Source organism: Stegodyphus dumicola, chromosome 1 (genome assembly GCF_044657685.1).
Source record: "Stegodyphus dumicola isolate Sdum_Otavi_A_Nest chromosome 1, ASM4465768v1".
Lineage (NCBI taxonomy): Eukaryota > Metazoa > Arthropoda > Arachnida > Araneae > Eresidae > Stegodyphus > Stegodyphus dumicola.
In genome coordinates this window covers 85,440,829-85,462,438 of record NC_140768.1, presented here as the reverse complement: position 1 = coordinate 85,462,438, position 21,610 = coordinate 85,440,829, and the positions used below count along the sequence as shown (strand labels likewise).

General features: G+C 33.7%; 1 protein-coding gene across 3 annotated transcripts in view; it reads right to left on the bottom strand.

Moving 5' to 3' along the window:
* The window catches only part of LOC118181607 (dipeptidyl peptidase 1-like), a 52,329-nt gene that overhangs the window by 29,145 nt on the left and 1,574 nt on the right, over positions 1–21,610 (bottom strand). For all 3 annotated transcript variants that reach the window (XM_035350765.2, XM_035350763.2, XM_035350762.2), the window contains exons 2-3: positions 14,729–15,020; positions 3,181–3,339 (exon numbers count right to left, since the gene is read on the bottom strand). In XM_035350765.2, coding sequence (XP_035206656.1) covers positions 3,181–3,339; positions 14,729–15,020 — 451 coding nt within the window. The remainder of the gene's footprint in view (positions 1–3,180; positions 3,340–14,728; positions 15,021–21,610) is intronic.

The following is a 21,610-nucleotide window of genomic DNA, read 5'->3' as shown; positions in this document are numbered from 1 at the left end:
CTCCGATAGAATTTTAATTTAAATATACATCTTAATTCGTCTTGAAATGCATTGATGAGCTCTAATGGAATATTTGTTAAAGTGTATGTATCTAAACTTATTTCACTAACTAATGTCCATGCAGTGGCGTAACCAGAGCTTTTGCCGCTCAGGGCGATCCCTGAGTTTGTCGCCGCTCTGAGAACAAACATCTAAAAAATATCAAAATGGCGTATAAGGAAATGAATTAAAACCTCATTTTTATTTTTAAAGTAAAACTTAATTCAAACATTTTAAAATTGTGTTATTATATATCTTAATTTTTGGTTCGCAAAACCATCGATGACACAGTATAAAGTCTATTTAATTTCTTCAGTTGCAAAATATACATTTGCAATTGTAAGCGTAAATACTTCTGAACTGATTTCATATTTACAAAAAGCTTCTTACTCTAACAACATGGCGTAACTGTGAGCAAAGTTCACAGCAGTATTACGATATTTGGAACTTTGGTCCTAGAGAATAAAACTGCTAAAGCTCAAAAAGACTGGTTTTCAAAGTCCCTATTTCGTTTTCCCTAGCAATAATGGAAATAAAACTTTGAAATAATTTCCTCTAATGGAGGAATTCTTCCTTATTAATGTCATCGTAAGCATAATTTAGTTGATATTTGTATTTCTCATTCAAAACTTTTGACGGAATAAAGAATGTATAAGAAGAGTATGGGACCGTTGAAATTTAGCAGTGATTCCTTTGAATACTTTTCTAGTGTAAAAACAGTTTTTCTATTCAATTTAATACATATGGAAATTCAGAATTTTGCTTGCTTCGACGATCTACATAACTAAGAAAATAATGTTTCACGAGAAAATGCAGGTCCCAGAGATGTGCCGCCCGGGGATAACTATTCCCTTCATTAGCCACCCTCGAGCTATGCCCCTGCATGGATCATTCAATAGATCGATTCCAAATAGTCCTAATCCTGTAGGTCACCAGTAACTTTGACAGGCGTCAAAAGGTATTGATGATCAACTGCCTTGAAAAGCATTGATGAGCTCAGATCGAACTTTGAATACTTATTTAAAAGTACAGCAACAGTCCTATACGAGCCATTTACCTACGTATTACTTGAAGTGACTTTCTTTCTTCGTTCACCAATGATCGATATCTTTCACCGATGTGCTCCGATTAAAACTATACTATAATACCTATATGAGTGATATATAAGTTGGCTTCTTGGCGACTCAGTGGAGGCTAAGAGCCTTTAGAGGCATGAGTATATTCCGATTTAATTTTAAAATCTATCATAATTTACTATTTAGCCATATGTTGATTTCATCTGATTCTAGAGCTGTCCGCAATGATGACCTGTTTGTTGATTATAAGTTCTTATCAATCTCGAGGTAACTGGTAATCATTTTCCCTGATGACCATCTCCCTTTTAATTTTGCTTTAATAATCTAGCTAAACTATGTAATGTTAAACATGTATAAGCTATAATAGTATATCCAGATGAGAGATAATTTGCATTAATATCTGCAGTCTGTTTTAATTAATGAAAGATGTTTCCAACGCCATACATTATGCACGTGATACAGAATCATTTGAGTTTAGATCTTTCAACTCTCACGCTAATTTAAGCTTTGAAAAATTACGCCGCTTCATCTTCATAATTAATAATAAATGTAGATCACGTGCATGCATGCGGAGAAAAAGATGAAGGTCCTTATGAAAAATATTGGAAAGGAATATAATTCAGATGGACATAGACTGATTGTTATGTTCTGCTTTCTTTGAGTACATTTATCTTAGAAACCCATGTTAACATCATTCTTAGAATGATTTAGGTCAGTAAAAAGGAATGAAGGGATATTAAAATAATCCTTTTCCCAAATCAGAAAGGCTCCAAATTAAAAAGGCTAAAAACAAAAAGAGAACATTTGAACGGATGTTGGGCGAAACTGTGAATGATAAATTCCTTAAAGGGTTGTTGTTTAAACTGCATAACCAATTTAGCTCTATTTAGCTGAGAAACCCGATCTTATGTAGCACCACAAAAGAGTTGAAAGCATTCTTCTTTATACAAGTATTCAACTTGTGGGGATGAGCCAAAAGTACTATTTTGTATGATAATCTCCACTGTTTCCTTCAAATATGGCAAATGATTGCCGTAGCTATTAGAAATGCCAACTCAAGTACTTAAAGAATTTGTCATAAGACCGAGTATAATTTTAATATCTGCTTTGCGGTAAGTATTGATACTTACTAATGTAGAAAAATTTCTCTTGATATTTCTTTGCATTTTAACATATGAATCATTGCAATATATTTAACAGCATTAAACTAACATGTTTTTGAATTATTTGAATTACTGGTATTTTTTGGATCAATTATAGACATTCTTTTGGATAACCCTGTATTCTACGGCATCTAAAAGGAAACTAGTTCACAACTTTATTCATACATTCACAATGGTACAAAGTGAATTATGATGAATGTGACGTTGTCCGTGATCTTGATCAACATTAAGCAATTCCAACTCAAATTTATATTGAAATAAAGAGATTGTATTTGGACGAACTTCTGTTTACAATTCCTATTAATATTTTCCTATGATAATAATTTTTGGAACCGAACAGAATGTAATTAAAAATTCAGTTATTTTACCCCAGCCATTTCTGAAACATCGTTAGTCTACAAGTCGCTTTCAAATCACGCAGAGTCTAAATTCCTTTGAAGTCAATAGACTTCATATATTATCTTCCTTCTCAATCCTACTTATTATCTTTTAATTCTGTCGATATGCTCTATATAACTTTAAATATAAAAGCCATTATTAAAAGGATGAAATAAGTTACATTAATTAATTGCCAAAGCATGTAAAGCGGACGAATTATTATAATTTATGAAATAATATAGGGTAATGTTTTCTCCCATACCATTGGACATAAGCATGTTTTCCAAAATTTTGATAGCTTTACGTACGGAAAAAATACAACAGAGCTCTTATCACATAATGCCAATCACATGCAAAAAATTAATGAATGGAGCAATTCGAAATATATTAGAAAGTGTGGTTTTAGGTGTTACAACAAACATTTTATAAAAATAAATTCCTCTTAATAAATGTTATAAAGAATGTAAATAAGAATTTTATAATTGTAATTTAGTAATGAATCACCAATCACAATGCAGTCTTACTTGTGAAAACGAGATTTCAGCCCTCCAACTCGTCGAATAAAACTTGACATGGGCATACCATCCAGCTCTGGGTAAACAGTAGCAATCCATGATTTCTGAGCTTTGTTTATTTCTTTTACAAAATTCTTATCTTGGATGAATACACCTCCAAAATCAAAACTGAAATAAATAATTTTTAACATTTATAAATTTTATAATATTAAAATTTATCTTTGAAACGTTTCACAAAAATACGAACAATTATAAGTACATAAATAAAGCATGCGAAAACGTTTTTAAAATTAAACGTTTTGAACTGAGAAATGTACTAAAAAAATTAAAAAATGTTTAACACTCAGTGATCCTTTATATTGAATGCATTAATGTTCTTTACTTCAGTTAGAGTTTAGCAATCGAAACAGTTAAATCTCCATGGTAATCTTAAGATTTGTTAAGGACATTATTTTATTCTAACGAATTATTTTTAGTTTTACTTTCTTTTCTCTCGTGATTCCAGCTTCCTGCCGGGATGTAAATTTTAAATGATGTAGGATGCTAATCTAAACGTGTTTCAGAAGCAGTATTTGAGATCCGTTTTAAGAGTTCGGGTAGCAGCGGACTTAGTTCCGAGTTTATGCTGCGTATTTTAATTTAGCTCTCTAGTCAGTGTTAGACACCTTTCAGTTTAATATTTCTAGGCTCGGCTTTTAGATATGTTTAATATTTCTAGGCTCGGCTTTGCTATGTGCAGCCGATTTAGCGTTTAGTTAAGCTAAGGAGCCAGTCGTTAGCCATTAATTTAATGTGCATTTTACATTTTTATTTTCTGTTAATTTAGTTAGCCAACAGTGGTGGTGAATTGTGAGCACTAAGTGAGTGCATCTGTTTTAATTTTTTTTATATAAAAATGTTACTTAAAACCTTCTTCTGATGTATTTATTCTCAAAAGACATAGCGAGTATTCGCTACTTCGTCTTCTACGTAGAGTCTGCATTTTATGTTATCAAAAAGAACACACCGATTCTATAGATTATCACTTTTTACACAGTTCGTATCGAAAATGAAATGAAAATGCTGTATGGTTGATTTCTTAGATAGCTATTGGGTTTTGCAGCAGAAAACAAGATTTGACATAAATAATAAAGAGCTCTTTAGAGTTATTAAATCCATCGAAACAAGAACAATAAAAATTCAGCAAATGCCTTTGCCGGAGACCTAACTCCGGACCTCCTGATTGCTAGCCGAATATGCTTCCGAAATCACACCGTAAGAAAGGAGAAAAATTTCTATAACTTCTCTTATCTACAAATTGCTGTCCTTTCTCGGGTTAAGACAGCATACAAAAAGAATGAACTGCTAAAAGTATATATATTTTTGAAATTCTTTACATTAAAATATTTTATTTAGAAATATAAATATTTTTGAAATGATTTAGCTGGATATGGTCAATAAAACAATAATAGGTTGCAACAATTACCTGCAGGAAACAGTGTTTTAAACAGAGCTTTCAGTAAAATTTGAGAGCTTAACAAACAGAAGTGCGGCTCAGAATTCCACACAAACAACTAGCGTAACTCATAATGAGATTTCCTTTCAACATTCTTTATTTTGATGGTAGTCACCTTTCACAGTCGACAGGATGATACATATGTACCAGGGTTTACAAGTAAAAATTATTTCGTATTCATTTTATTTCAACAAAGATTTATAGCTTTCTACTCATGTTCAAATATATTCTCTCAAATAGCAATATTTTCTTACCCTGTGGGAAAGCGCGTGAGAAAAAATATATTCCTAACTTGTGAAACTGAAATTCTGTGCTGCATTCAGTAGCTGAGTTTCTAGTAGTGGTTGACTTTTTAGTAGAACTGCTTTTCTGTTGCCTGTGAGTTTCAGAAATGATTAATCGGTATTTTGTTGCAACTGGGGTATGACACACCCTAGGCACCTGTTCGCGTAAGTGTTTTTCTGACTGAATATTTATTTCTAGAGTGTAACAGTAAATGTTTTTACTCTCAAGCAATTTTTAAAGTATTTTAAATTAAATTCTTAAAGATTTCTAAGTACATTATGGCCCAAAAAAATGACTCCCTATGAATTGGAGATGCAACAGCTGTGAGATTTACTAGAAATATTTGAAAGTGATAAAGATTGCATTTCAGAAACTGAAGATGAAAATCGGAATATTTTCTACACTGTTTGGTTTCGAAAAAGATAAAACATTAATTTCTTATGTTTCTAAAAAAGAAAAACTTTTCTTATTCTCTCAAAATACATAATGATGATACTATAGATAATACTACTACAGGAATAAAAACGCCAAGAATAATATATTTTTATAATATCACTAAGGGAGTAGTGTATACTGTGGTTGAAATGGCAGAAAGTTATTCAATTTGCCAGAATAATAAGGAGGTGGCCAATGGTAATTTTCTTTTCTGCACTGAATGTTGCTGCAATAAATGCTCGATTTATATTATTTTCAACCGCTATTCCACCAACCAGATATAGAAGCAGATGTCTATTTTTGAGGGATTTAGCATTACAATTAATGTATTGAACAACGATCAGCGATAAATACTTTACCGAGAAACTTACGTATTGCAAGCTAAAGAATATCAGAAGTTTCGACGAATAATTCAGACGAATGTATGGAATTCAAAACAACTACCATGTACGCTCACGTAATGTCCGCATTTTTTTTACTAAAATCACATCACTAAAATGCAGGTGCGGACATTACATGGGTCGTTCAAATGTCGCGCTTTTTCTCGTGAGTAATTTTGGGTGTAAATTTCATTTCAAGCAGCCAAGTTAAGTTTTAAGTGGAAGAAAATGGCCTAAGTAATAAAAATATCAAATTTAAATTTGTCTAATAGTTACCTTAAAATTTACAAACTCGCTCTCTCCCATCCACTTATATAATATAAATTACCCCATTTAGGTTATCAGCATTTGGCGCGTATTAGTTTGCACAGGAGCACAATATAGAGGCACAAATTAACCAACACCTACAGTTTTAGTATTAACTTACGCAAATTACGCAAGTTACGCAAATTAAATAAACATTGTTTCTTTTAATATCTCGCACACATTATTTTTTTAAAAAAATCTCCTCCGACTCACTTTTTTCTTTCTGTCCACCGACAGTGAGGCAGCCGATCTACAGGGGCAGTTAGCATATCGGCCAGGTTGCCCCGCTGTGGGAAATAACTTAATCAACATAACACACTTTGGTACATATTGTGCTCAAGACGAGTGCTGGGGGCAGTGCAAACAAATGCTGGACGAGACGATAGTGCAGTGATGGAAGAAGGATGCATTGCGGGTGAGAAGAACAATTTCAATTACATATTTACAGAGTTATGGATAGGTAGTTACAAAAGGCATCCACAACGTGAACAATAAATGAGTACTGTGCAATATATGAGCAATTAACAGAGTGATTGATAAAACAGTAAACATAATATCTGAAATAGGGCTAAATACTAAATAGCAATACTAAAAATAAAAAGAAGTAAATTACTAAAAAGCGAAATAATACGTAAAATAAAAAAGGCAAAACAGTGAAAACAATACATAAAATAAGGCAAAATACATAATTCAAGGTTCATAATTCAGGGTTTACAGTTCAAGGAGATAAGTATATACAGGGAATAAGAAAAGCCGAAAAAGCTAACTTAAGATAAAATTAATTCATTACAGGTACAGAGTATACAGGGGCTGTGCTCGTGACGAGGATGGCAGCTGAGAATTACTCCAGCCTGTCTGAGATTTTGCGTGCAATATTTATGCAATCGCATATGCGTTTCAATGCATTGCGATTTTTCGAAGTAGCTTCGGTCCATGTGTGGATGTGGTTTGCTACTGGTTGCCTACGATGATGTTTGGCAGTCTCTCTGCAAGCGAACAGATAGTGGTCCGGATATCCTGCTATCCTGCATGAGCAATGGTCGTTTTCGCGTTGTCTGAAGCGATGCAGGTAAGTCATGAAGGGACCATGTCCTGTTAGAAAGTGAATGAATTGAGATGAGCCACTTTTTAGAAGCCGGCAGACTTTTGAGAAAATCTGTGAACTCTTCTGCCGGTGGTCTCTGTCCCACAAATGTTGCCAGCGTTTGAGTAATTCTCTCTAGAGCTCAGCTATTAAGAACGAGCCCGGGAGAGGCACGTCAAGTGTGCGAACGTGGGGGTCAGCTGCTGCTCTTTTGGCTATTGCTCTTTTGGCAATTTCATTACTCAGTATTCTGGTGTGGGCAGGTACCCTCTGGAGTTCAGGCCTATAGTATTTTCGTGTTCTTAGTAAGAGTTTTTGTATGGCTCTGACGAGTGGATTTTTACTACATGTGCCTTGGATTGCCTGAAGGCTAGAGTCTGAGTCTGAATATATACCGGAATAGTTATTTTCCAGTGCGTAGACAAGTGAAGCTTTTAATGCAATCAGCTCAGCCTGAACAACTGAGCTGTGGTGCTTAAGCTTTCTTTCCCAGGTCTTTAAGATCTGGTTCCCATGTAGAACACAGTATCCTCTACCGGTGTCATATTCTCCTTTGGAACCATCGGTGTAGATTGCAGTGGCTTTAAACCACGTTGGTAACCTGCAGTTAATCGAGATGTTGAATTCGGCCGGGTGGCAAGGTGGCTCGGGAATGCTTTGCTCATAGTCAGTATAAACATAAAGTCAGTATAAGTCCTATCCCATAAACTTATAGTCTCTTTGAGTCGGAGCACTCGCACTGTTGCACTCTCGCGCTGAGCTAAGAGATGCAGAGGCGGCAGTTCTGAAATCACGTTTAGAGCATTAGTGGGCGAGGTTTTATATCCTCGGGAAATGCTTAGGAGGAATGGTCTTTGTGCTGAGCGTAGGAGATTCTCCATTTTGGCAGTGATCGTTATGCCTCACATGGAGGCCCCATACAGTGCAATACGTTACTACAGAGTACCACGTCTTAAGCATCCTCGAAGAAACTCCTCATGTTGGTGCTGCTGTTCTGAGCATGGAATGTAATATCCTGTGAAGTCGTTCGTTGACCTCCTTTAAATGTGGCATCCAAGTGAATGTGTCTTCAATTACAACTCCAAGGTACCTCAAGTTTCTGACTATTTTAATATTTTTGCCATGAAGGTTGATGTACTGGGTTCTTTGATGGCGCTTACCTAGCCAAATAAGCATATCTTGGGTTTTTGACTTGGCAATAATTAACTTATGGTCATTGGCCCATTTGGCCACTTTGTCCATTGCTTGTTGCGCCCTAGTCTCATATGCGTTGCGGCTGTGCCCTTTGGTCACCAGCATAAAGTCATCGGCATAAGCCAATATTTCCGTGTGAGGATCTGTGTTAAAGAGAGTCAGCGCACTGTCGGCTACAAGATTCCAAAGCAGTGGACCCAGACAGGATTCTTGAGGACAGCCTCTATTGATGGAACGTGAGTGCACTCCTGCGTCCGTAGTGGCTTGTAAGAGGCGATCACTTAGGTAGCTGTAAATAAGGTTAAAGAGGATCTTAGGGCAACCCATGTCCTATAATCTCTCCAGTAGTCGGGCCACCACAACGAGTCGAAGGCGCCCTATATGTCCACAGAGATAATGAGACTATGCTGGTTATTTCTTCTGTTATTTGCTATTATTTTTCGCAGGTGCTGCAGCGCGTGATCCACCGATCTGCCAGGAATGAAGCCGTATTGTTTGTCACATATACTTTGTCCAGACAGGATATAGTGTTTAAGTCTTTGAAGGACGACTCTCTCTAGTACTTTACGCAAGGCAGGAAGAAGGCAAATAGGCCGGTAAGATGTTGGTACATTAGGGTTTTTTTTTCGCTTTAAGGAAGAGCACCACCTCACCAAGTTTTGTGCCGGCTGGGAAATATCTGTTACGCCAACACGCAGTAATGTAGGCATACAGTAAATGGCTTGAAGAATGCCATTATCTATCCCATCAGGACCTGGGGCTTTTTTCGGTGTTTAATGCTTTAAGAATGTCACTCATTTCTTTGGCGTTTGGCAGCGGTTCTAAATCTCTTTTCTTGGTATTGTAATATTGCACAACACTGGCTCTGATATTTCTTTGTGCAAGATTATCTGTGTCAGCGTTATCAGGTCTGAAGATATTGTCCAGAATGTTCGCGACTGCTTCTGTGTTAGTTGCTGCTCCGTGGCTTATCGTGGCAGTAAGATTAGTAGGTGTAATCATCTTAGAAAATCCATTTCGTTTCATCATTCGGGCCACAACCAGCCTTCACTGGCCTTGAATTGTGATGCAGGGAATGTCTTTTTTTCGTGCCGCAGCAAGCGCTCTTATTTGGCACATATCCGTGTTACTGCGTACCCTTCAGCACGTATATCACGAAATACGTAACTACTTTTTCTCTAAATTCGGAAACTTGCATTTTGAACCACAAAACATACGTCTTGTTTTGTTCGTTGCTGCCAGCTGATCACGCTGTTTGCTCCAATTGCGCACACACTTTTCGCCCATCTTACATACTCTTGCTGCTGCTCTTTTTCCATTTTTCTGCGAAAATTTTACGACTTTTAGTTTAAAAGCCGCAGTATTTTCCCATTTCAAGCACGCTACTTGCTAACTACGACGAATTCCAAATGATACTATGAATGAAAATTGAAAGCTTGAAGTATGCGAATGCTCCATGAGGGGGAAAGTAATTTCATTACTAAACAGTATTTCCTGGAAACCAGTGTAGTGAAAACCTTTTGGACTGCCTTTACTTATTATTGAGTCTGACGAGTGGATTGCTGGCGCTGATGTTATGATTGAATAACAGCTGCACCAGTATGCAAGGAAAGTCTCTGCTTTCCAACCTGGCGCCAACCAAATACAAAACAAATGCATATTCTTTCTTTATAAAGATCTTTATTGACTAAAGGAATGTTAAAATATATATATATTTTTTTTAAAGTAAGAAATTCTTTAGCATTTGGGTGCGGACATTGTGAGGGTCACTTTTTTTTTAACATAAATGTTATCTGTAAAGTTGGGGTGCGGAGATTACACGAGCGTATACGGTAAGTATAAAAGATCTGATGAATGTTCTAGAGCCAAGGATAGAAGAACACGAATGCGATGTTTAAGGTGTAAAAAATTTCTGTGCCAAGAACACATGAATGTATTTTGTTCAAAATGTAAACATATAAAATAAGCATTGTGTATTAGAGATGCAATAAAACTTAGAAGTATGATGTTTATTTTGCTATTATTTTCATTTATCTTAATTTTAACTCTCTATAAGCTTATTTTGGAAATTAATTTTTTGTAACCCAAGTATTGTTCACGTATTATAAAAGAAAAACAGCTTGAAAACTAAACTATTTTCACCATATTTTAAATACTGGTGTATGTGATACCCCATACGCCTACTCTAGTAACTTTTCCTGATCCGCGTTCCACTGGGTTAAGCACAAAACAATGAAATTTTTATTCTTGTAAGCCGTTTAGGGACAATAAATATAATTGTGCTCAATTTTAACCCATAGCTGTCACTTATGATGGAAAAGCAAATTTTTTAAAGACATTATTGATTCAGCCACATCAGTTAAATTCTGATAATGTTTTCAACTTGCTTGAAACCTGAGAACTTGGTTAATAATTTTGCTAATGTGTAGTCTACTTCTGATAATGTGTTCAACTTGCTAAAGTAGGTGTATGTGATACCCCATACGCCTACTCTAGTAACTTTTCCTGATCTGCGTCCCACTGGGTTAAGCACAAAACAATGAAATTTTTATTCTTCTAAGCTGTTTAGGGACAATAAATATAAATGTGCTCAATTTTAACCCATAACTGTCACTTATGATGGAAAAGCAAATTTTTTAAAGACATTATTGATTCAGTCACATCAGTTAAATTCTGATAATGTGTTCAACTTGCTTGAAACCTGAGAACTTGGTTAATAATTTTGTTAATGTGTAGTCTACTTCCTTAAAATCTTGTCATATTCTTAGGAGTTTTTGCAAATAAAAGTACAAATCTAAATATGTAAGATAAATGGAACTTGAAAAACTAATCTATTTTAGACTACTAATTTACAAACAGATATTTTAATTTTTTTTTCTCTTCTTTTTTTTAAATTAGATACAAAACACATTGACACAAAGTTTCATCATATACGTAGCTTGCATGACAAAAGAATTATAAAACTGTCTTATCTTTCAACAGAACGAATGGTTGCTGATATTATGACTAAACCTCATTCTAAAGCTAAACTTCACTTTTGCAAAAATCAAGCGGTATGAGTTTCATTAGCAAAACGCGGGCAATGTTAGAATAATTTAATGTCACTTTTGGATAATGAAACTTGAAAGCGTCAGAAACAAACAAGCGCCAAACGATATATTGGTGAAAGAGGATTCTACCTATGCCTCTTTATGTAGAAGTCTTAAAAAGATGTTGTACTCCAGCTTCATTCTTTTTGGCCCATGTTACGTTATTTTTTGGAATACATTTCTGATAATATTGTCTAATAAGTAAGCCTAAAGATATTTAAAATTTATAAATGAGTCTCTTGTGAGTTCTTTTTTTCAAGAACGTAGTTAAATGTTTGCGAAGACTGTTAATTTTGATTTGTATTGTTAAGCTCATTCTCTAATTTGTTAAAAGATTTCATAGTTTTTCTAACTTATGATTCTTTGTTAGCTTTGTTAAGTGCATGACATATCGGATAATAATAAAATTGATAGGAAATGTGCGCTCCTTTAGTAGAAATGATTTCTAGAAAGCACTCAGATCAGTGGTGGATTTGTTTCGAAGCACTTCCGTAAAGAACCCGGTAAATGTAAATTTGGCGATAATAGTTCAAACCTGGTAATCCAAACGGAATTCAACCTATTCGCTTGTTTGAAGGTTGCAACCATTCCTCTTACGTTGGTTTTGTTGAATATCACCCTCGTTATTCGCATTTTCAGATTTAAATTATTCTGCACTTATTTATTTATTATTATTTTTATTTGGATTTTCACGATATTTTTTATGAATTTTTAACAATGAATAGATAGAATATTTTCATGTAATTAAGGAAGTTTTCGGTGACATGCTGGTTCGAGGAAGAAAATATGGGGGGGGGCGGGAAGGGGTTAGTGATAATTTGACTTCTGGGTGCGCTCCGTCATCTTGATGACAGCAACACTAACGAGACAATATGTAGACAACTTCTGTTGGACACAGGGATGAATACACTTTTATTCTCATACATACAGACGGTTCAATATCAGTTGGTCATGTAGGAGCGTCGTTTGTAATTGGAGACCATACTGAGGGCAAACGACTACACGACGCATGCTCTGTACTTAAGTGTGTTTAATTGATTGCTGTGTATTCTGTTCTTACATCCATATCTAAGCAATTCCAGAAAAATGTTTATAAGTTACACTGACTCATTAAGTGCTCTAAAAGCTTTAGATAGTTTTTCTGACATTTTGAATTCTCTACTAGTTCACATTCTAAGAATACATAAAAAATTGAAAAGTTTTGAATGCTAGATTCTTTACTGATGGGTCCCTGGGCACATAAATATAAAAGGGGGACGGAGCACAACAGCAAAGTTTGCAACTGTTTTGTCGAATCAGCCTGTCTCTTAGAGTGATATAAAAAAAGCTATCATGCAGAGGATCCTAAATACATGGTAACTATTTTGGGATGATCAGTTTTTGTATAAGTTGAGAAGTGCCAAACCTAAAGTAGAGTGCTGGGAGATCACTAGAAGCCGGAAGAAGGAACTGCTATTAACCTGTTTAAGAACCGATCACTCTAAAGTCGCACATAGTTACCTTTTAAAGTCCAAAAGTAAATCGATATGTTCAAATCGTAATAGTGCTCTATCTGTGCTTCACTCTTTAACTGAATGCCCGCCTTTTAACAGATTTCGAGTAAGTGTTTTACGACCGTGACTTTCCTCTTGACCACGTTATAAGGAAAGAGGTAAATAGCAATTTGTTTCTATTCTTGAAAGAGGCAGGGTTTTTTTTCTTATTTGATTTGATCCTGCTTTAAAGTTTTATACTGTTGTTTTAATACTGTTTATTTTAATGTTTCTCATATGATTTTGATTTTGACCTTGTTTTGAATCTGAAACCATTATCTGTGTTTTATGTTTTTTTTTTTTTTTTTTTTTTTTTTTTTCAGCATACATCATTTTATCACAGATTTCGATTTTATGTGTGTGCTATTCTTTTAAAGTTAGGTTTGACTATAACTTGTGCTTGTGGCTAATTTTAGTTTGAGTTTGAGTTGATCTGGCATTTGTTCGACGCTTATAATCTGTAAGGTGCCCCCACCCAAATCTCCATTATTCTTGCATACTCTTTTCAATTCGGCTGCTTCCCCTTCTTGTCCTAATGAATCTACAGTGAGTCATCTCAAAACTAATCTAACATGCCATCTTATGTAACATGTAGTATTGCGGATATTTTGTTTATTTAATCACAGATAAAATTTAAGCAAAGAGCCGATGCTATATCTCTCGCTGCTTTCTAAGTGCGTACTTACTTTCTGCTTTTCTCTCGCTCTGCTAGCATGTAACATTCGTCTGTCTGTATCGTTCATTCTGTAAACCTGTGATAAGTTATATAAAATTGTGGGGTGTATACCGCATCCATAATGATGTGTGCTTGAGAATATGTATCTCAAGAATGTCCAACAATAAATTATGTCTTGTTTACGTCTACATCTTGACGTTTTTCTTTTTCGTTATGCATCCATGACGCCACTAGCTCTTGCCATGTTAGTACAATGAGACATCATTCTATATTAATAGTAAAGAATCTCAAGCTATCTCAGATCATATTACATATAGATATATATGAAATATTTTAGACAATTGATAGCGCAGTAGATACATAAAAAAGTTCACAGTCATGGCTCCTTTTTTTCCCTCATTACCCAAACATTTTAATAAGCCAGCAAAAATAAATGGGTACAATAAATGCCTGTTCTTAAAAGCTAAAACGATACTAATAGAACTTTTAAATATGTTTCAAGCGACAAGCGTTAGCAGTTGGCAAGATGGAAATAAGAACGCAAACGTGATGCGTTCAAAATGAAAACCTGGGACACAAGAAAAATTGAGATTCCCAATTGAGTTAGATTCGATTTCGATGTATGTAATTAACTATTTAATAACTCTCTAAAATTATTGTTGCCTGAATATTAATTATTACCTATTTCGCCCTTCACTAAAATATATGCATGAAAAATTAGATTGTACATTAATATTTTTATTACTGATCTAGACTTAGAACTTGAAATAAACTATAACTGAAAAATGAGTGAAATTAACTGTATAAGTTTAAAATAACGATTAAGTAACTGTATAAAGGAAATCTGCAATTCATAAATGAAGAATAATTCGAAGATATTGCGCAAAAATATTTTAACCATTTCTATTGTGGGAGTATAGAGTACTTTCTGTAGCCCACTACATTCCAGTAATTGAATTGGTTAATTGTACAGAATATATGCTGGAAATGTGCACATAAGAAAATCTTTAAATCATTGAAATACAAAAATACATAAATGAGAATTGTATAACTGAAAAGTTATATTGGTTCATGTACTTACGTTTTCTCATAATGTACTTTAGGTCCTACTGCTGGTGAAACTTTCTTAGCATTATAGCAAGCCCAGTTTTTTCCTAATACATCATGACTCCATCCGGGAAATACAGTATCGCAATAACTGGTGACATTTCCTGAATCGTCCGTATATTTAGAAAATGCAAAATATTTTCTGTAATTGATTACCACCTCAAATCCTTGATTATATATTATTGTCCAATATCCTTTATTTCCATACTCATCAACTGCAACATTTGGAAAAAGCAGTTCAAGTTTTTGAGAGTGAACTGTGGGACCTGCAAAAGAGATTCTTAAAAGTGGTTGATATACAAAAGGTTATTTTATAACTCTTATATTTTATTGATATCAACATATATTTTGCTTGAATATTATCAAGCTGCAGTATTGCAAATCGTATTTTAACTATCTAACGGAACGGGATAATATTTCTTGTAGTATTCAGAATTCCAAACTGACTCCTAAAGGGTTCATGCCGGCTGAATCCTTTCAAACTATACCGAATTATTATTACATTTTAAAAAAGTGGGTATTAATATTTCCCCCATCGTATACTTATACTTTAAGCCCAAACCATTTCTCTGGAAAAACTCTCCGACAAAGGCATCCTTTCCTATAACTAAACAATTGCCAATTAGACTTCTGCAACATAATTTATGGCTACTCAATCCATAGAAATTATACATTCTTTACACAGTTCCCTCTCTTTATACTGAATTGAAGTTGGGAATAATATGGGCTATTTTTCTACTTGTTTATCTTTCAATCATTCAAGTAGAACGCAATAAACTGAATGAATGGAAACAAAGAGACATTTGGGAAGACCAAAATTAATGTTTTGCAAGTGTAATCGGACTTTCTCAGAAAATAAAAAAATTGGTTGCGAACGCGAGAGTACCGTGTAGAATAAATGTACCTTCAAGAGCATAAAGATAGGCCGTCGTAATGGAAGACTTATATGTACTGCAAAGTAAGCCTTTCGTACATTATTCGTATTTGCAAGGCAAACCAACCAACCCTTGGAATGGGGCAGAATTAAAAATACTGGGGCAGAAATAAATGAAAAAGTAATATTCTCAAATGTAACATATATCAGTTGCTGGAAAAGTGCAAGGTCACAGAATGAAAAATTTTATGAAGCCTGCATCGTATTTAACATTAATAAGCGTCTTGTTGGAATTATGTTTGTGAATTATTTGCCGTTAATAAAGGTTTGTAAATTTAATTCGCGTACTTGAATTGTAAACAAGGAAGTTTATAGAGATGCTGTGAAATAATTTTTGCTGCTGTCTGTTAGGAAACAAGTTGTAGATCAGCTATATGTGTTTCAAGATAGCAATGATGCATAACTCAAACTATTAAGCAGTAGTGGTTAAGAATATACAGACATCACTGAATGACCTCATAGCAGCCCGGATCTTAATCAGTATCAGAAACGTTATGCATTCTTAGCTAAGTGAATACCTTTCAGTAAATAATATAATATAATAATATAATATAATATAATATAATATAATTATAATTATATAATTAAATATTAACGTAAAATTATACAAAAGGAAATAAGTTTACAGTTGAACCTCCTGTGGCAAAAGTACTGGGAGACAAGCACCACAGGCAGAATATATGATTTCCAACCAAAAGTTAACCACAATTTACCAAAAGTTAACCACAATTTAAATAGCAGCTCTTCGCACCTCACACAGTATCTGACAGGGCATGGCCCACATATGTCCTATCTTCACAGATTTCGCCTAAGAGACAGTGACCAATGTATTTATGGCAGTACTGGTGACCCAGATCACTATCTGTTTGACTGCTCGTACACAGGTTATTCACATTTAAAAAGACCACCTGCAATCAATATACCGGCATGGTATGAGAACACAATTAAGAATAAATATGCGCTCAGCCGCATTAGAGATTGCATTGCCATAGCTAAAAGCATTGCTGACAGCCTGGATTGACTTCTTTCCTTGGATAACGTGCCGTCAGCAACCCGCTCCGTACATAGATTAATTTACTTAATGTCTTGTGTATTTTTTTTTTGTTTGTTTTTGCTGTTTTTTTAATTATATTTAATATTATGAATTATCCAGAACTTATTTAATGTATTCCACAATTTGTAATGTATTTGATCATCTTTACATCTACCTGATTATTATAGCACATCCTTAATATAACTGTATGCCTAACATGCACCATAATAGTGAAAAGTGTTCCGCTTAGTTTCAGCAGTCCCCACCATGCACCTTCTTTCCATGTTCTAGTTCTTATTTCAATGTTCCTCGTTTCGTGGCACGGTACTAAGCTCCTTATTTATATTTATTCATATATTTATTTTTAATTCCATCGACGGATCCAAGAGGCTGAAAAGCACCTAACCCAGTGGGCCAGCTGTTCCGTTCCGTCAATGGCGAAAAGAAAGAAAGTTGAACCTCCTGGGTTAGCGGGCATTCATGGGGCGAAAGTTCTTGTCTATTAATTTTTTTCAAGAAGTGAGCGCTAAATTACGAGGTTCCTTTGATTCACAAATTATCGAAAAAGTAAAAGTTATTAGTAAATTATCGAAAGTTAGATAATAATACTTTCAATATCAAAGGATTTCCTGTTGAGAGGCTAAAAATGGTTCAAAAATTATTTATTATAATGGTTTAATAGTTTTGTCTCTCCTGCTGAATAGTCCAGTACTTTTGTCTTGGAAATGATAGATTACATATTTTTAAAGCGAACTTTGTATTTTGTTCTAAAACTTAATTGTTTCTTATTGTCATATTGTAAACGAAATCATGTAAACACTAATTATAAAAGAAAAAATATTCAAAATAAAAGTATTTAGCTAATGATAAGTAATTCGCGTTTACAATTTGTGTTACTATGCTAAGAAAAGTAATCTAATATATAAGGTGGTGGATTATATATAGGAGATAAATCTAGTTTACAATTAATACGTAGCAAACAGTATATAAACTTAAATTTTATTTTTTAGAAAACGCTTTCATGAAATTAATTCAATTTCATAAAATTAAACCACACTATTTCAAAGACAAAATACGTATATTAGACCTAACGTAAGTAATAAACAGAAGGCAAATACTGTATTTTACAAACGTATTTCCTTCCCTTTACCTACTGATTTTGCTACTTGAGAATCAGGAGGAGAAAAATATGCAGTGTATATATTATTTCTGAAGTGATGGCTTAAATGATAAACAGAGAACATTAAAAAGCACATATTATGTTATTATGGACATGTAAATGTTGTTATGTATTTAAAAGGATTTATCAATTTCAATACAATTCTTTTCACTCACAAAAAATTCTTTTCTGTTCACGCATACACTGTTACCGTAAATCAAAAGTTTCTAAATCATGTGCTGAAAATAGTAGGGGGAATGTATGCGAGATAATATTGTAATTACGTTCCTGTGATTTATAACCACGGCAATAAAAGTTTTAGAATTTGTAATAGCTATTGAACTAACAGAAAAGACATGCACATTGTCAGTACTCTGGGTTTATCAATTCTTACCGAATGACCTCGCAAATATGTATAGTTGTTACTTTAAAAGCAAAATGTGTTAGGTGATCAAGTTCGTAGCTACTGAGCTGACAATGATTTAAGATATGATCTCCATAATTTGATCAAGTTAGGTATCCATGAGAAATATTCTTTATGTAAATCTGTGATAAGATAACTGTTTATTTCAATATGATTTCTATATTTTTATTTTTATTTAACAGCAGATATATCGATATATGTTTCTACGCTTTCCTAACGAGTTTACATGGATTGAAAGTACTGACATACCACTGAATTTTAAAATAACTGCCCTAATTTATGCTTGTGTAAAAATTTTATTTTATTATAAAACCACTATGTTATTTCAAGATTTAAATTTATCTATATCACAATAAGTAGATAATTAAAATCAAAGGAAAAGACTTTTTTCTATAAGGAGGTAACTGGTAATTAAAAAAAAGTTAATTTTTTTGTCATAGAGATACTCTCCTGAAGACAGAAGAAGAGAAGCACGAGTTTTATATTTATGCTTATTAATGGCCACTATAATTTTAAAATTCCAAACTGAATTTACTCGCAACGTGTTTTTTATTCGCAAATTTTCATTAATTTTTGAAACGTCATAAATATATATTAAAACATGCAACTTCAACTAACGTGAAATTTAGTAGTTGGAAAGAACCACTGGAAATTAATTTTAAAATTTGAGCAGTCTAAGAATAATAAATTCCCTCTAATTATGCAGATTAATGAAAAGTTATATCGTTTGCGTGCATATCTACCAAATAATTAATATAAATATAGGATTTCAGGCTACTTAATCGGAGATGAGCAAATTGTGAGAATCTCAGATGTTGATTATATGAAAACATTCCAAGATCGCGAATTTGAGAAAAAACTTGACTACATAATTTCTTACTTTAAGGAAGTTTCCTGTCCTAATTATGATGTATAACTCTGTGAAAGGTTATAAGGTATTTTTCCCACCTTCTTGGCGTGCCTTCGTGGTGTAGTGGTTTTGCATGCTGGGACGGTATTTCAGAGGTCCGTGGGTTGATTCCCGGCGAAGGCGATTTTTTATTTTTCATCTTTCGTGCTTCCAAAAAAAAAAAATACCTAATGTCTCTACAAGGTAATATTTCGGCTTGAATTCTAAATAGTTTAACTCACAGATATATTTTCGAGCATCTTTTATCTCTAATTGTTGAGGAATGATCCGTGATTTGAAGTACTAGTGCTTCCTGTAATAAATTTTAAACTATAAAACAGCGGTTTAAAGATAGAGCGAAAAGCACCTCCCTATCTCCCCAAACAGCCGTAATCTCACTTTTGAAGAGAAACATTTAGAATTCTTAAGCAGAAAATGGTTAAAAAAAAACCTTGCCAAAAACGGAATTCAAAAGTTATAAGGTATTTCTCCCGTCTTCTTAGCATGTCTTCGTAGCACGCTCGACGAGAATTCGAGAGGTCCGTGATTCGAGTCCCGGCCGAAGGCGTTGCTCATTTTTCACTTCTCCTGCTTCCAAAAAATACCTGAGGTCTCTACAGTGGCGCCCGAACTAAAAGGTTGGTGGATAATGATTCTCCAGATCCAAGGTCTGGCAACTGGGTCCCCTAATCCCCAGTCACCCTTTAAAAGGGGGAGTATATAAGGTATTTCTCCCGTCTTCTTAACATACCTTCCGTAGTGTAGTGGTCAGCACGCTCGACGCGAATTCGAGAGGTCTATAACCCAGTGTCTATACAAAGTGAGTAAAAAGTTAATCCGTTGAATGCCAAAGTGTGTTTTTCTTCTCTTAAAAGGTAAGGATGGTCTAAGCAAGCATTATGGGTAACATTAATTAATATTTAGTTTAAGGGTGAAATATTTTTGCCTCAAAATGATTTCAAGAATAAATATTTTGTGAAATTAAATTCATACTTCATTACAAAATCCAGCTGCTTCCATCTATAAAAATACTGTTTTGAAAAATTTATCATTTAAAATTTGCGTTCCTGTTAACTAAAATGTATTTTATCCCAAAACGAGTGCTAGTCGCGAACCACGATTTTGTATTGACTCACTGTAAGTGCATTGCTTGACTTTTCGCTCGAATCTATTGTCATTCGGTAAAATGCAAGACATTTACCTTTCAAGTTTCATCTGTCTCTTATTGATTAACATACTAAACTATTTAAAAGCAATAGGTGCAGTTCTTAAGAAAATTGCTTTATTTTTTTATCTGATTAGTTTAAATAAATATGCATTAAATTACACGATGTATTTAATTAAAATTATTAAATATTTGTATAGCATTACATTATCTATTTTTCATTTTTCAAATGTACAGAAGATGTATAGTGTTCTCATGTTAATCTAAAGGTATATTCGTCTAGTATCCTATGAAATGTTTCACTATTCCATCTAGGCCATCTCTATGGATAATCTCTTGTTATAAACCATATTAAACTTTAAAAGAGTCCTTCTGGGCGACTGTTAAAATCTGAACTCATTCAGACATTTTATTTATATTTAGGAATTATTTATTTATTTATTGTTGTTATCTTATGGTCGTTAGTCAAGAAGGTAGTCTACATGTGGTGAGACATAGCAATTCCTTCTTAAACGTTTCAGTTCTAGTTTCTGTTTTCATTTGCAAAGCATAATTTAAGATGACATTTTTAAATACTTCTTTTCTAGCTTTTCAAATATTTTAATTTACTTTATAGTTAACTGGAAGTAATTAATTAGAGTTTTCTGCTTAGATTTATCCAAAAAAATCCTCTCTCAGTTAGCTGAATAATAATTACAGAAGCTTCATTTTTATTTTTGGCGTAATTTCTAATTTTCTTACATTTTTCTAACCTTTATAAAAATTGTAACGTATTTCCCTGAAGTATTTTCTTTTTTCAAATTAATTTATAAAATATTAAATAGCAACAAAACATTATGCGCTAATAATGACAGGTAGCTGATCAATTAATAACAACAGACTTTCTGCCGAAATTCCGTCGCGACGCTTTCTTCAATTTAATTTAACTTGTTGGCTTTGAAATTATTTATTTCGTACCTAAAAAGTCATTAAACAAAAAGAAGACAGCCGCTATCTTGAAAGAAACATAGCCCATGTCCGTTCGCCTATTTAAACTGAAAACTGATTTCCATTAATTTTTGCCAAGCGCATATTTTTAAGTCCTTTCCGGACTTAAGAGTGAAAAAGAGGGGAAACATATTATATTCTTAACTCTTTTAACTTTCTTATTTCAGAGTTCTTTTAATTCAGTATTATGATCTCTTTATCCATTATCAAAGCTCTTTTAATCCATTATTATGGAAAGATTACCCACGAAAAAATAACACACCTT